General features: G+C 38.5%; 1 protein-coding gene across 3 annotated transcripts in view; it reads right to left on the reverse strand.

The window, feature by feature from the left end:
* The window catches only part of LOC135713166 (longitudinals lacking protein, isoforms F/I/K/T-like), a 155,224-nt gene that overhangs the window by 100,931 nt on the left and 36,597 nt on the right, over nucleotides 1–17,696 (reverse strand). For all 3 annotated transcript variants that reach the window (XM_065236279.1, XM_065236277.1, XM_065236278.1), the window contains exons 5-6: nucleotides 10,864–11,475; nucleotides 2,018–2,107 (exon numbers count right to left, since the gene is read on the reverse strand). In XM_065236279.1, coding sequence (XP_065092351.1) covers nucleotides 2,018–2,107; nucleotides 10,864–11,475 — 702 coding nt within the window. The remainder of the gene's footprint in view (nucleotides 1–2,017; nucleotides 2,108–10,863; nucleotides 11,476–17,696) is intronic.

The following is a 17,696-nucleotide window of genomic DNA, read 5'->3' on the forward strand; positions in this document are numbered from 1 at the left end:
CAGAACTGACATGATAACGTCACATTTGATCACGTGTAGCTGAGAAATGATCTAAACCAGACTAGAATTATTGCGATGGATGATATCTCAATCATTTGCGAGCATTAAAAGTCTAGTGCAATTACAGACACATCCGGAACTTTCAGCATATTTGGAGCAAATGGCCAAAACCTATCATGAACCAACGTTCACGCGGCATTCCAAATTCAAGAATTGATATTGCGTGCCTTTGTTCATATTGACTGGCTGCATTGGCTTGTTTATTCCGAAATAACTACTCAGAACTTCCGAAAATGAATTCGTTACCCATGTTTCGAATCCATCTGTGTACATAAGGTCAGACAATATAGTAGTTGGAATAATTCGGGAGTTTTCTTAAAATAAATGGACGAAAAACAAAAAAAGATTTTTCGTCCCTAATTTTAAGAAGAATCCCAGAATGATGGATTCGTAAAAAAGGTTCACGAATCAATTTTCGGAAGTTCTGAGAAGTTGATTTTGGATAAACAGCCAATATGAACAAAGGCACGCAATGAAACTTGTTATCGAATCAAACAGCAGCGAAAAATACACTAATAAAATTCCACACACTTTTATTGATGAATTTCCACTTGATTTTCATGCGACCAAATATAAACAGATTCCACCCAGAAGCACACATGAAATTTATGAGTCAAATGAATAGCATGTGGGGTTACACGTGGCTTTATGTGTACACATATTAATTATGTGTCTGACACATAGATATCATTTCTTGATCACATTGCAAAAATTCATGTGTGGGACAAATAAAAATAATCTTTGAAATTTTATTAGTGCACTGAACTGTTTTTTTTTTTGTCAAACATTTTCGTTTCGGTCCACTGAATTATCGGTTGTGCTACATTACCTTGAATTCCATTACACCGAATGAAACTTCCCGAAAGCCATTACCCCGAATGAGATTCTGCTTTCTTTACATTGCTGCTCATTCTTTTCAAATTCAGGGTAATGTAGCACAAACGAAATATCAGAAATAATGTCAACTATGGCGCGAGTACAGATCACATACATCCGAGAGTGCGATGGTACCGGATATGATTTGCTTTTAAGGTTGTCTTTAGAGTGCAAATTTTAGCCCAACCATGAACATACATTAAGGCTTTGACTAGGTTTATGGCTATTTCCAAATCAATTACACAAATGTATCATTGATGGAACGATATTCCAATAATATCAAATAATAATTAAAAATGCCTCATACATCATCATACATCTTACATGCAAAGGTCATTATTTTTCTTCTTTGCTTGTTCAACATATCAAACGTGTACCTATGTACCCCTACCATGACGTGCCAAATGTTCACGAACTTTATGCCAAGGGTATCTTTTTTTATCGATGTGTTGTTTTATTTGTTGAAGAATGCTTTTCTAACTGGAATATAAACAAATCATTGTTATTCGATGCTTGGTTTACATAGAAAACAAAATAAAAAAACATCTATTGATACAATTCCTCCTATTGAGAAGTTCAGATTAGAAACTCCCACCAATAGATTTATGCAGAACATTTCAAAAGGTCAAATCCGGCGCTCTTTTGTGAACGATTATTGTGTTGGTTGTTTTTTCTCGCTTTTTCTTAATGCTTATTTTTACTTCATTCAAGGTTTGCAAAATTATTATTTAAGACACATTATAGACGTACGATCCATAAAACTATCGAGAAAAGAGTTCGTATCTTATTTTAATATTGGTCATATGAACTTTTTTTTTCAGAATTCCAAATAATTTACTACAAATGACCAAACTTATGATGCAAATACACTTTTCTTTTTATTGCACTTGCATTAGAGATGGAATATCATTCCTAATGCTAGCAGTGGATGTGCTCTACGCAAAATTGAAATCCCTACACTGCCAAGTAATATGCTCAATAATTGCGCTGACGTGTAAACATAAATTGGACTCTTTCGTTTTCTCTTTGGTCCTCGAATGTTTTGTGCATCGTAACTGTCAGGGTAGGAAAATTAGCTTACCTTGTGCGTCTCGATGTTGTCCACCGACTGCGTCCTGAGTAGCCATAAACGCTTCACTTTGTTCTCGTTCCATTTGCCATTGTGCATAACCTTAAAAAACGTAAATAATAAATTATTTGTTGTGCAACAAATTATTACAGTGAATCCTCCATGAGTCGTTAGAAGAGAACACGGCTGGTTCCAATACATCTCGAGTTTATAGTATTCCTTATCCTTTCGATTTATTCAATACATATTTTTACCCAGACAATTTTGACAGATAAACTTTCTATCTTTATATTCTATACCTTCAGAAATGTAAATCGTCAATGATCATGGTTTTATGAAATACTCAGACGGAGAGAATGTTTTGAACCAAATGAGCCAATCGAACATTCCCATTAGAATTTGTCCGAGGATTTCTTATTCTTACTAGATTATATTAGAGAGTATTGCAATCGAACAGAAATTCAATCACCTTTATGTTTCGTGTGCTTCTCAAATTCAACTAGTTTTTGGAATTCTAACTATATGGATTAATTGATCTTAGTTCGCTAATTAATGGCACCAAGAAATATGCAAAATATTGCGATTCACTCAATTGTTATTTTGCACGTAAATCGAATCAAAAGTAAAAGTGTCCATGTGAAATGCTAGCTTTTAGCAAGGAATGCAATTTAGGTACAAGTCCCTGCTGCCGAATTGTATTTTGTTTTCTCCGCCAATCTCTCCTCCCTCTGAGTATTTCTAGTTTTACCTTATGACTATTTAATTTTAAGTTAAACTATCATTGGGACTTTATCGAGTTTGTTGATGTTGACAAATAAATAAATAACATTGGAAAAAAAGAAACAATATGGTAGAGCGCTTCTTCGTCGCAATCGCCCATTTCCGTTCTATCGATCAGAAAAGATCAATAATATCAATGATTTCACCGTGCACAAATCAATAATAGGTTTGTTCCGATGCGTTAGTTCATTAGCTAAAACATAAATCCTATTATAGCGTATTGTATGCATATTTACACACTAATCCAGCATTTAGTTGTTCGGTATTTTTTGTACTGGGCTTACACCCAGTACAAATTCAGTTTAAATCAGGTGAATAACCAACGTTCTGTAAAACACAAACTGAACCTCGGTTTCGTTTGATGCAAAATACTGTACACAGATTATTTATTTACCGAGAAAGTCGTTAATTTCAAAATTTTCGTGATTTCACGAAAAGTTAGTAAAAATAATTACTGTGCACAAAGTAGTCTTTATATTTTTACCGACTGCTCAGCAAATTAGCCACCTTGTTTTACCGACCACGAATTGTAAAACTCTAACCTGTCAATTTTATTCCCGCCGCCATTTTAGCTTCAGTAAAATCCGGGAGCAAGTGTTTAATCGCGCAGTTTTGTTAAAATTTGAATTATATCATGAATTATATCATGACGGAACTAAGAAAGCTCGACAGCGAAATAGAAGAACTATTTCGTTAGTACCAACAATTATTATTTACTCTTTTTGCAGTTCCTTGATCTCCAACAAATTTTGATTAACAAAATGGATGTTTGCATTGTTTGCTTTCACTGTCGATGCGCGATGCGCTGTTCCGGGGTACGTCAAAGGATTAAGTCGTCATATTATAAACGGTGATTCGTGTTTTTATGACTGCACATTCACTACTTTTAATATAACTAAGTAACACGGTACAATAATGAACCAAATAACTGTCTTGTCAGTTAAATTGCAGCAAAATAAACAAAACAAAATACTGGGTTTTCTAGTATACGCAACTCGAACCAATTACTGAATGAACAGTTATTTTTGACAGATTGACTTTACGGACAGTTCGGTAATGCAAATTATCGTAGGACGAATATAGAATCAAGAAGCAGTAATTAGATTTTAAACAATAGGGTAAAGCACTATCTCAACAATTTGTGACTCTTTATCAAATCTAACGATACATATGGAAAGGTGAATACATTTAGAGGTTATCTCTGACATAAATATTCCATTTTTCGTTCAAACCTGTTCAGAACAGAGAGGTAAAGCGTGGGTTGTGCTTAGTAGGACGGAAATTAGATCAAAAACCCTATTATCAGGGTTGTAAAAAAGGGTCTACCTACCCCGTAAAAAACAAACAATAACAGAAAATTTATTAATAAGATGTTTCCCGAAATGCGATGCTTCCCATAAAGTCATTTACCGGAATGAGCGTAATCATGATTGACCACCCGCGGGTTTTCGATCTAATTTCCGTCCTACTAAGCATAACCCGCGCTTTACCTCTCTTTTCTGAACGTGTTTAAAAAAAAAAAATGAATATTGCTGTTAAAGATGACTTGCAAATTTATTCACCGTTGGATTTGATAAAGAGTCACAAATCGTTGAGATATTGTCTAAAATCTAACACTGCTTCTTGATCCTAATTTCCTTCTACGAGTTTCAATTCCGTCTTAACGCATTGAAACGACATTAGATTTTCTTCGTCCTACGGATAAACGTAGAAAAAGGGGATTCATTAGAAGCGCTTCTTTTGTTTTGAGAACAATGAGCGTAAATATTCATACAATGCGCTCTACAGGATTTATGTTGTAGCTAATGAACTAACGCATCGGAACAAACCTATTATTGATTTGTGCACGGTGAAATCATTGATATTATTGATCTTTTCTGATCGATAGAACGGAAATGGGCGATTACGACGAAGTAGCGCTCCACCCTATACCGTTATTGCCAAATCAGCTGTAGTTACACAGAGAATCAATGAACGATGCTTGGGACTAGAGTCGGTGTATAATGAGTCACGCCAAGAGAAGAACAGTTGAACTCGCATCACGGTTTTCGAAAGATTCCCTTTCTTTTCAATTGGCAACAGAGGACTTCTACATCAACTTCTAAGGCCGTTCGCAATGCTGAGTTTCAAAATTGTTTTAAACTACTCGACAATTCTATAATTTGAAACTGTCAAAAATAATACTGCAACACGATCAGCGCAACTCACAGTTCTAAAAGATGTTTGTAATCATCAAGTTCGATAAACTTTACTGTTCTCTATGAAGTTCATAGAGTGTTTTTGTGAAGCTCTTCGAAACATCTTTAAATACATCCAAAGAAATTTGAAACAGGGTTCCATTCGTGTTTCAAACTCGCTCAGAAATAAAACACAATAGTCGAGCAGTTGCAAATCTGGTGCAAAATAGTGCTCGAATAACGAAACTGCAACTCGGCATTGCGCGAGGTGCGTTTCTGTTCTAGTTTCAAATTGAAACAGTCCTTATAAAATACAACAGCATTGCGAACGGCCTAATGACTTCTAGCGAGAAAAAAAAAATAGCGGCTGTAGTAAATCATTATATCAGTGATTTTGTCAAATCATCTCTTATCAAAAAATAGTAGAAATTCTCATTACTACTCGATTATATTTTATTGCAATACCTTTCATGGACCTTTCATAGCATCGTAATGTTGGTTTACTTTGCACGATAGGTAGCCGGTTTGACAGTTCAATAGGTAGACTTGGCTTCACTCTTGGCGTGACTCATTATACACCGACTCTACTTGGGACTAGCTCAATGTTTGAAAACTGGTTATCTCAATACCAGCGCCTTTTGCGTCCGAATGCAGGCCTGGGAAATGTTGTCCTTCCGACAATAGCAAAGTGAGGTGGTGCGACGCGAACACTGGCGCGGTAAACATAGCACGGCGATAGAGGAAATGCTTCGTCAACCCGCAGGAGTCCCGGTTTTTTCCCGGTTCAAATCTTAAAAATTCCCGGTTGTTAATATGCAACAAAAAAAAAAAAACAAAATTTACTGATAGGATAAAAAATGTGATTTAAGAAGATTCCCAAGATTCTGGAGCTTTGAAATTTGTGTAGAGTCTGAAACTAGAACTTTTCTTCAAAATTTGTGATTAGTAACATGCTTCGTGATGCAAGATTTGGAAAAACAATAATTAAAATGTGAAATTTTGAATTTTTTTCAAGATCATTTATAGATTTATAAAAAAACATCATACTTATGAGTCGTGGAGTCATAATTGTCACGCTCTGAGACTTGGAAGCATTTTAAGGGTAATAACAAATTACATAGCAATCTGTAGAATCTGGCGGACAAACCCTGGAATTTTTAGTAAAGTTTAAAAGAATTCAAAGTGTTGATTAAAAACAAATATTGAGAAGGATTCCCACACAGTTTTCGAAGGAGAAGAGCAGATTTCCAGAATTATTCTTACATGAAATCCATAGAAATTGTTAGATGAATTTGGAAGGATTTCTTTGGAGAAGAATGCAAGTTCTAAATTAAACTGTTAGGTAAATTTAGTAGATTTAAAAAAGAATTGTGAAAATAAAAATAAAACATTGCAGAAAATTCCTACGTGGTTCTGATGAGATTTGTATGGGCATCGTGAGGAACATTACAGATGAATTTTAAGAAGAATTCCAAGAGAATTATGATCGGAATTCAACAAGAAACAGAGTTCTTAAAATGTTCTGGCAATAATTTCAACCCTAGTGCGAATGATTCATCACATAACCCAAACAAAATTGATTCCAAAAAATTTGCTGATAATTAGAAAGAAATTCTTTAAAATACTCCAAGGGGTTTATAAATTAATTTTCGAAAGATTTCTTTTATTTTGAATAGAGTTAAAAGAAATGTTTGAAAAGATTTTTAAAGGAATCAAAGTCTCCGGATAGGCGGGAACGGGAATTATATGAAGGATTCCAATAAATTCTTAGAAGGGGTTGGAAGAAAATTCCTAAAAGAATTCAACGGTAATTATTACGCGGAGTGTTTGCTGGTTTATTTCAGAACAATTTCAAGATAATTCAGAGCAGAATTCCAAGTTAATTCTGGAATTCATCATGAGAATTTTGAACAACGAAAAATTAAAACTCCGGAAAAGAATAATTCAGTTTCGGTTTTTACAAATATTTGTTTCCAAACTCCAGCATCTTCAATATTTTCTTTAGAGGACCATGCACTTTACATCTGAAATTGAAACGACAAAAATCAATTTGCAATATTGCTGAGTGATTAAATTCTAAAAACAGTAAGACGGTATACTGAAGAAAATTATGCAACAAATAGAGCAAGACATTCATTTGCTAAAGGATCACTCTGTTTTAATGGTTTATTCTGAAATTCTGATGTAAAAATTTGTTCCTATGATATGGTTAATTTATTTTCCCGGTTCTCTGCAGAATTCACGGGTTTTTCCCGGTTACTTTCCAAATTCCCGGATATTTCCCGGTATTCCCGGATTTCCCGGTTTGCTGGCCACCCTGACATTAGGATCAACGCCAGTAAGATCCTAATTTCGGCATACTGGACACGGTATGGAATAATGGACACAGCACGGCATTATGGATTTTATACCACGCTACAGGGCTGACAGTCGTGCTATTCTGCTCACTGAGTAAAGAAGGGTGACACCTTCTTAAAATGGCGAGTGGGGTAATAGTGCGGCTGCCCCATTCGCGGCGAGATGCTCTTTGAGCTGAAGGAGGATCTTGCGATCAAGAGCTCAACCTTCAAGGAGCTCGTCGAAAAGTCTCTTGCTAAAGGGGCGAGCGTAAGAGTTCTATCCCAGGAGACAGTGGTGAAGTGCAGGGACCTGTACGAAATCACTACAGAAGAGGAACTAAGAAGTGCGTTGAGAGTGCACTGTGATCTGGGAGATGTCCCGATGCCAATCCGTATGTGGAAGGCATACGGCGGCATGCAGACGGCGGTGATACGGCTTTCGACAGTTGCAGCAAATAAGCTGTTGGAGACTGGCAAGATCAAGGTTGGCTGATCAGTGTGCTCGCTGAAAGCCACTCCTCAGGGTTACCAAGCAACTGGAGCGATGCTTCAAGTGCATGGGTTTCAGTGACCAGGAGAGGAACTGCAATGGCTCTGACAGATCTGATCTGTGCAGGAAATACGAGAAAGGTCATATTGCAAGAGGCTGCACGAAGCAACCGCGGTGTATGCTCTGCAAAAAAGTGGACAGAAACGATCATACGACGGGAGGCTTCACATGCCTAGCATACAAAAAGGCGCCAACAGTAATGGAGGTAATCCTAATAAATTTCAGTCATTGCGACATTGCTCAGCTACTGTTGTGGCAGTCGACAACAGAAACAAAGTGCGACGTTACATTGCAATCATTGCGGAGCCGTATCGAGTCCCTCCCGATAACGGTAACTGGGTGGCGGATAGAGCTGGGATGGCTGCTATACAAGTTATGGGCAAATACCCCATTCCAGAAGTGGTTGCGGAATCTTAATCTGTAGTTGTTACGCACCCCCAGTTGGACGATGGAGCAGTTCCATGAGATGCTGAATGGATTTACCGAAGAGCTGATCGGCCGACGACCGGTAGTCATCGGAGGAGACTTCAATGCTTGGGCAGTGGAGTGGGGAAGCAGGAGGGCACAGTCTGTTGGAAGCTCTGGTAAAACTGGAAGTTATGCTGGCCAATAAAGGCACCAGCAGCACTTTTCGCAGAGATGGCCGGGAATCCATTATCGACGTTACTTTCTGCAGTCCGTCGCTGGGGGCAAACATGGATTGGAGAGTGTGCGAAGCATATACCCATACCGACCATCAGGCGATCCGATATGGCATCGGCCATCGAAATACTGTGGCAGTACTTGTAACCAGAAGTGGACAGGAGTAAACGCGGACGAGCTGACAGAAACGTTAGTGAGAATATGTGACGCGACCATGCCGAGGAAACTGGAGCCAAATAACGGACGACGTCCAGTTTACTGGTGGAACGAGGCTCTTAGCACTCTCCGCGCTAATGAGCCAGAAGACGTGTTCAGAGAGCAAGAACGGAAGCAGATAGAGAGGAACGAAGAGGGGTGTTTCGAGCAGCCAGGGCCGCACTTAAACGACAAATCAAGCAGAGCAAATCAAACTGTTTTAAGGAGCTGTGACGAGACGCTGGGGCGACGCATACCGAGTCGTGATGGCAAAGATCAGAAGTCCAACGATGCCTGCTGAAATGTGCCCAGAGAAGCTGAAAGTTATCCTGGAAGAACTTTTCCCGAAGCACGACCCAACGACCTGGCCAGAAGGAGACCACCTATACCGTAACGTCATAGTCACCAACGAGGAACTCGCAGCAGTGGCGAAAGGATTGAAGGTGATCCAGCATCGTACAGGCCTATATCAACAATCAATACGAAACTATCGATTTGAAATTGGCTCACGACTTGACTAGCCTATTGGTCCCAAGCAGATCGATTAACGTACCCCATTCTAGTCAAAATTCTAGTACTACACAATGTTTGTTTTGATTCACTATGAAAGTTTGACAGATAAAATGAGGGGTTATTGGATTTTCCTATGTTTCAAGTGGTGAATCGATTAGCTGGGACCGAAGATAGTACCAGAGCTGAGTCAAACAGTTGAGCACGTTTCTTCGGAACCTACTAGTCTTAGAGTTCCTCTATGCCTATATGCCTGCTGCATACACTCGGAAAACTTTTGGAGAGGATCATCCTAAACAGGCTGACGAAATACACGGAAGGCGAGCACGGATTGTCGGAGAGGCAATTCGGATTCCGGAAAGGGAGATCAACGGTAGATGCAATTCGGTCGAGAGAGCCGAGAAGGCGCCCAAACAGAAGCGGAGAGGAGATCGATATTGCGCCGTGATAACGATCGACGTCTAGAATGCGTTCAACAACGCCAGCTGGGAGGCCATCGCCGAAGCGCTGCCTAGAATGATGGTCCCTGATTACCTGAGCAGGATCCTGAGGAGTTATTTCCAGAACCAAGTTCTGGTCTACGAGACAGACATGGGACAGAGATCGATTCGGATCACAGCGGGCTCCATCCTTGGTGCAACGCTCTGAAACGGGATGTACTACGGCGTGCTAACGCTGAAGCTGCCCAAAGGACTTGAGATCGTTGACTTTGCGGACGACGTCGTCTTGACGGTAACAGGCGAAACGCTGGCAGAGGTGGAAGTGTTGTCAACCGAGGCGATCGAGGCGAGAGAAGCCGGAAGAGTACGGATAGTTGGAAGAGCGGAATCTTTGGGTAATTGACAACAGGAGTGGAACACGACGGAGAACGGTAGATGGACACATCGACTAATATCGATTCGTTCGACCTGGGTGAACAGAAAACATGGAGAAGCAAACTTCCACCTAACGCATTTCCTGTCTGGACATGGCTGCTTCAGGAAATACCTGCATCGGTACGGACACGCAGCGTCACCCCTCTGTCCGGAGTGTGGCAACGTCGATGAAACGCCGGAGCATGTAGTCTTCGACTGTCCAAGGTTCGAGACAGTGCGAAGGAAGATGCCTGTCCTTAACGTGGAGAATGTCGTCGATGAACTGTGTCGAGAGGAGGGTACTTTTGGAATGCCGTTAACAGAGCAGTCACGCAGATCATGTCGGAGCTGCAGCGTAAAGGAGAGAAGATCAGCAATCCAGCAACGCCAGCTAGCGCTGAGTATGGCAAGTAACCACACCGTGCCAACTTCACTACAGACCAGGCTTCTTGAAGCTTTCCTAAACCTTACTATAAAAAAAAACGCTTCGAATGTTTCCTCCTTGTAAAAAAAAAAGCTGCCGGAAACATACTTTGCACAGTTCCTGGCGATTGCATTTTCCAAGGAGGCGGGAAGTAGTGTGGTAACAGTAACAGTGATAACATTTCACAAGTATTGATGATAAATATTCTAAAGCGACAGAATGCGCAGTGAGGAACCGAAGTATGTTGCCGGCACAGTATGTAGTGAAATTGCTGAGGTTAAGAATTATCAAAAACGAATCGGTACAGTTTCACATGGTCAATTATTCCCATCAATAAATCATTCGACTCATGGAGATTTATCTGTAGCTCTAATTATATGTATGTACCTTGACTAGATCCTTCACCACCGTGACTGGGCCCTGCTTGATCCAAATCATCCAGTAATTCTTCCTCATCCAGAGTTAAATCTTCAACATTCTCGTCCTGACCGTCGTCGTATTCGTTTTTTGGTTCAATCATTAACTCGGATTGATTGATTGATTTGTCTTGACTATCAGTCAATCCAGCTCCTCCTTGGGTTGGACGTTTAATCTGCGGTTCATCAGTTTCGTTGTCCGAATCTTCATCATCATGTGCGTCGCCCTGTTCCGTACCGCTTCGATCTTCATCATCAGTATGCTGTGCCTGCTGTTGTTGCGTTTGCTGCTGATTTTGATGCTTCACCAGCTGCAGCTTCAAAGCTTCAGCAACTTGCTGCTGTTGAACGGAATCAGTCTTTTTGATAGCAGCAGCTGCCGCTGCAGCGGCAGCAGCAGCAGTAGTGGCCAGCACGGTCGAACTATTTGAGGGCGTTGTAGATGATGACAACAGGGAGGTAGCAGCGTTGTTAGTTGCCGGTACACATGCCACAACCGACGATGACGTCAATGCCAGCGCTTGTGGTTGCAACGTGGTGTGCATCGAATGTGATGAGGAATTTGAATGCTGGTCATGATTATCTGCAAGAAATAAAGAGAAATAACATTGAAACTTTAATGATTGGACATGTTCTCATTTGTATCTCAGAGAAAAACTTGGAATTCCATTGTTTTTGCTAACTACCTACATTGTTAGGAAACCAATAGAGATCTCCAAGCACAATCTCACGAACACTAAAGTCCAACGTTTCAGGACTGATAGTGGGCATGTGATGTAATATTAGTGAAATTATCGATAATAGTGACCAAATTAAAGTAATGACAATGTGACCAATACTCATATTTATTCATCGGAAAGATATGGTTCCAATCTTCCGTTGATTGCGACCCACTTCGAGAAATTTTAAAAACTCAACCCATTGTCGTGATTCGACGACGCATTTTAGAATGCCTTTCTGGATGCTTCAAGAATAACCATCCGTACGAGTCAAGAATACCGTTAGCAAAAAAAAAATAACATTACCACTAATCTCACTGACAAATAGTGTTCAGTTGATCGAAAGCAAGTTGTCTCACCTATACATGATATAGCTTCGTTACAGCCGGTGATATTTGTATTTTAGTAAAGAAAACTTTATGTTCTTGAAGATGCTAAGTTTCTAATAACAGACTTAAAGTTGTCATTTTATACTAGATGACAATATAAAGTTAATAGTTCCGTTAGAGTACGGCAGTGTGGAAATTGTGTATAAAGAGTAGAAAGGAATCAAGAACAACTTTGAGGAAGCCATGGATGCAAAAGATCATAATGACAGCCTCTGGATATTTTTCAAGATGTCAGGATGAACAGGCATTATTCTGAAGGTCTAGAATTTCCCAACAATTAAAATCACGTCTCAGATATTTCTGCGCCTTCTGAGCTAAGAGAAACCCCAAAACTGGGACAATATGTTAATCATAAACATCAAAGAACTTACAAGAACTTTCTCGAAGCTCAAAGATGATCAGAAAAGTTCACGTAATTCCAGAGAAGTTTAAAGATGTTTGGACTTCTTACAAGTTTCATAAACTTTCTGAACTTCCTTAAAGCTTTTGACCCCTTCGAAACAACTCTTAACTTTTAAAAAACTTCTCTGAACGTCCTGGAAAATTCAGATCTTTACGGAAGTTTAAGAATGTATTTAATCCCCAGAATCCCTTTCTATTTTCTTTTTTCTACCCTTGATTAGTTTTCCGTCGATCTTGTTTTCAGTACTGAGTATCAATGCTACTGACGCCAGGGAGGCAGCTCCTACATCTTGATCCTACCTTTCGACCCATCAACTCATGGACTGCTTTACTTGCCTTCCGAAAGAAGGCGTGATCAGGCCCTTTGGAGTGAGAGACAATCACGCTTACTACACCGAAAATAGTTTTCATGTAGCTTCCATTGGAAACGCAAATGATTTTCATCCATAAACAAAATTAATGGAATTCATCTGAATTTCACATAACATTTATGCGATCACGTTAATTTTATATGATTTTTCATATGAATTTCATCGGCCTCATAATATTCATGTGATTTTGTTGTGGGATTTTTAGCTATGTGATCACATAAAAGCTATGTGAATATTTCACATGGTTTTCATCCATTAGATATGTGATAAATTTTTTGAGTGTACTACACCAGTGGGGCCACTACTGTCGGTAATTTGTCAGTACTGTTCATCACTTCATGTCTCTGATTATATCAGTGCTAACATTTGAAAACGGCGCAAAAGCCATTTGTAAACAAATGGTTTGTGGGCCCTTTACTCGCTACCCGAAGAACGCCCACGCAAACCAACAGCATCGTCAGGAAGGGGAAAATTTCTCCTACCCGATGTTGCTGTTGTGTCGCGTGGGTGTACTTCAAGTAGTGAGTAAAGGGCCCACAAACCATTTGTTTACAAATGGCTTTTGTGCCGTTTTCAAATGTTAGCACTGATATGTCCGCAATGTGACGTACCGATGCAATTGATGTACCTACGTCAATAGAAGAGCGGAATATCTATATGTACGAGAAGTTTACTACCATTCCTTCCGGTGAATGTAACGAAATGACCAAGCGCTACCTGCGCTGTATAGATTAATTAGATGACGGGCATTCTATGTTATAATTACTCTTCTTCATTATTCCATCGATTACTCTTACTAGTAGAAAATAAATTTTACCACAATAGATCGTTTAGCCGATTTCATACAGTGGAGCTTACAAATGTCTTTAAATTTTAGAGAAAAAAAACAGCTTTAAAAGCACAATTTAGAAGCCAAATAGAAGTCGTTGAGATGCTCCATGGTGATAGGCTGCCAAAGCAGCCCACAGTTCGGTACACGGTCAATTTCACCCAACATGATCTCGTCGATAATGATGAGGAACAGTAGCGGTGATAGTACGTGGGGTACAGTACATAAAAAAAAACAGTGGAAAGGTGACAACATTCTAAACCGGTGTCCCGGGTTAAAAATGGTTTGAACTTTTTCCACTACGCCATCCTAATATTACTCGTGTTCCAAGGGTCCTTCCTAAATACCGTGCAATTGACACAGAAGGACAGATCAGATCATGGTTTAATGAAATCACTGAATTCATTGCGTCGGAAGGTTTCCAAAATATTTTACAAGATCCATCTAGAACTTTAAGCATGGACGAAACGACAGTAAGAACTATCCCAAGTAAGGATGTGGTTCTCGCTTGGTTAGGTAGTCGGTATGTACGTGTGCGTCTAGGAAAATCGGATAAAGAGACGTCTGTTTGGTGCTTGTGTTACTGGATTCCTAGCATCATAGTTGATACTATACCCGTATAGCATGAGCAAATCGACCCGATGTCGGATCAATTTAAGGCAACTTTAAGGTCGATGTTGACCAAATGTCGTGTTGTTGTCGGGTCAACATCGGGTTTGTGTTTGGTAGGTGTCAGGTTGGCTTAGCTTTTTCGCCGGAATGTCGACCAGAGCTCCGTTTATGTGTATGTTACACTCAATTGAATGATATCAAGCGTTTCTCAAATGAGAATGATCCATGCCTTCGTCAAATGACTATGCAACTGATATCACCCATTCGAAGCAGGTCCTCTTTGATAACGAATAGCTGCTTTCCTCATTTTCATCAAAAATTGATTTTGAGAATTTACAGCACTGATCGCGAAGGCGGTTTGAACCCACGGTCTCTGCTCAGTAAGCAAAAACGTTTGCCACTAAGCAAACGAGCTCCTTTTTAAGGTCATACGACACACGTCACGCAACAATGGCTGTCCCCACAGTCATAAAAAACGTGTTTTGGTATGCGTACGAAAGACATCTTCCTTCAAAATAGTAAATTACTAATTACATACCTTAAAAAATGGTCCTAAATTGTATGAATAAGATCCGGATACATAGTTTAACATTTGTCCACCAAAATATTACCAATTCAGTCAGCCACTGATAACATTTGCATTAAAAAGTGCAATTTGTTATGCTCAGGGCATGAAATTTTAAGAAGTGTTTTCATTAGCTTACACTTCTCAGAACCACACTAAAAACAATTACGACTCGTGCTTCTACACGCTCTTTCAAGTTAATTTACTTTTAAAGACGACATTTAGGGGAACTAGGGGCAAGAAGGTCACCCTAACGATAGCGCGTTTTAATATGCGATTCCGTGAATATTTATAGGAGTTCGTGAACCGAATTATAAGTTTATAACCTTGCCTCCATGTATCATCACTGAAATTGAAATTAAACCCCATCAAAAAATGTTAATGATTTTTCAAAATGTCATGTCGTGCGTGCCTGCTCTAAAAAATGCCGGGGCAAGAGGGCCACTCTTATGGGGCGAAAAGACCATATGTCTAAAATGAAGTGAAACTGATAAATGTTCATTTCTAAACAAACAATTTAACAATTCTTAGGTATGACAGCAACTGCTTTTATTGTTTATTCCACTAAAATATTGATATTTTTTTTATCAAAAACATATAAACCATGTGCGTCAAAGAATCCAAATGGAAACTGTTTATTTTATACAGTTTGTTTTCCAAAATTTCACGAAAACTATGTATATTGGAAACATAAATGCCCAATTGTGCTAATTTCTGAACATTTTTGTACAATTTAATACATAAATGTAGGAGTGGTACTCTTGCCCCGTATACAGTTTATTTTTAGGAATATAGTTTTTGATTAATTAAAGAAAATATTCAATAATTTATTGTTACTAATGTCCATCAACCATCAATAGTGACGTCTCGAAATTTCGAAAACCTTATTTTATGATGCCTTATTCTTATAAAAAACTAGCTTTTCAATGCATCAACACAAAATTATTTTTTGCATTTTTTTACGACTTCGATTCGGACAGAACTTTTTAGAATGCTTTATAGGAATACCGTGCATAGGTTCATCGTGAGATAGGATTGAAATGATTTCATTTTCAAAATATATTGAGGGTGGCACTCTTGCCCCTGGTGACCTTCTTGCCCCTAGTTCCCCTACTTAAATAATATTATTTGCATTGTTAAAAATACGAGTCGCGAATAATTTTGTAAGCTGAAACTGTTTTGTTAAACTTTTTTCAACACACCGAATTACGAAGGTGTGTGTACGAATCATCTATCATCGTATTCGGTGTTGTCGATTTAATTGAAACAAATTGTGTAAAAACAATGCTTTTATTGCAGCAATCCATATTTACCTGCCTTTGAGTATAGTTGAGTTGAGTTTAATCATATTCATCTACTTTTGGGTAGAAAGCGAATTGTTAATTCCATACGAATTGAACACAAGTAAATGAAAACTACTTTGACCCATATTACCTATTATTGGTTTCCCGCACTATAGTACCGAGATGAGTGATACGAACTTACTTTTGGGTACTTTTTTCTTACCGTGTGCCTGAAGGTTTGAGTTTTGGAATCATTTTTGGATAGGTCGTATGCAACCAAAGTGTGATGTTGAATCAATCAACTTCTATGATTACCTACTTGACTTGATTGGACTTGGTGGCTAGGCGCATAATTATTTTCTGTACATATAGGAAGGGCCTGCCGCCCTAGGAGGTGGTATGTCGATGATATTGGCAAATTAAATAGAAATGTAGTGATAGTTTCAGTATATAATGATAAATAAATAATCTTTAAAAAATGACGAAGATTGAAATTTACAGGAAGATAGACATAGATAGATAGATCTTCCAATTCGAATTTTCATTCACATAAATCTCGGCAATTAATGCCCCATTTCACATGAAATTGTTACCTCATGTATGCTGCAGTACAGCAAACGTGGAGTAACAGTTTCATTGTGGTCCGTGTCGTAGAAGCTGATATTTGTGCACTTAAAGTTTCGAAGTGTAAACGAGGATAAGGATCTCGCAGCGAAACTCCTTAAGTGAAATTCACGTAAGGCCGCGGCCAGGGTAGACGCGACACGCGACTCACGCAAGGAATAATAATAAATAATAAGATTCTTTTTAATTGGTCGCGTCGCGTCTACCCTGGCCGTACCCTAAGTTTTTCGTGATTATGTAGTATGAAAATGTTTTCGCCGTATTCATAATTCAATAATGGCGATAGAAAAAGTACGTATTCGTCGTTGTTGGACGAATTGAAATTCCCAGGCTTCATGTTTTCGAACGTAAGTTTTTTTTTAACATTAATTTGTGAATTAAAAATGAAATTGCAGAATACGGGAATGGATTGGTTGCCTCAACAATCAATCAAATCAAACAAACAATCATCAATGGATGATCTACAACGATGCAACTATAAGATTACGTCAACTTTGACGGAAAAAACAAACCAAAGGAAAAAAAAAAACTTCGAGATCATCAGTGCCAATTATTAAATATTGTATATTAGTAAATTTTCCTGGAATGCAGTGCTCTCATTCATTAAATGACTCAAATAAATCTAGATATATTTAGTATATCACAAATTCATTTTATCATTACTACAAAATCCAATAGCATTTACTTGCTAATTCCCGTAACACTTAATGATGCCAATTTGAAGATCATCGAGTCAGATGTCACTTAAATGTAATCTCTCCCCCCAAAACACGTAAAATTTACCTGAAAGCATGATGTTTTATTGTTGTTTTACATCAACTATGTTAACTTTATCAACTATGGTAAAAAAAATACATTCAAGCATGGTCATAACATAAAAAACATTAAAAACATATCAAGAGAAAATTTTCATTATGTCGTAAGTAACATTCGCACCAATCCGAGAAAAATAAAGTTTTGTTTTGATGACCGAAAAGTTATTCCTATTTCCAAGTAAACACATATAATCT

This window comes from Ochlerotatus camptorhynchus, unplaced genomic scaffold (assembly GCF_037179485.1).
Source record: "Ochlerotatus camptorhynchus isolate MF236.1 unplaced genomic scaffold, CSIRO-AGI_Acam_v1.1 ptg000541l, whole genome shotgun sequence".
Lineage (NCBI taxonomy): Eukaryota > Metazoa > Arthropoda > Insecta > Diptera > Culicidae > Ochlerotatus > Ochlerotatus camptorhynchus.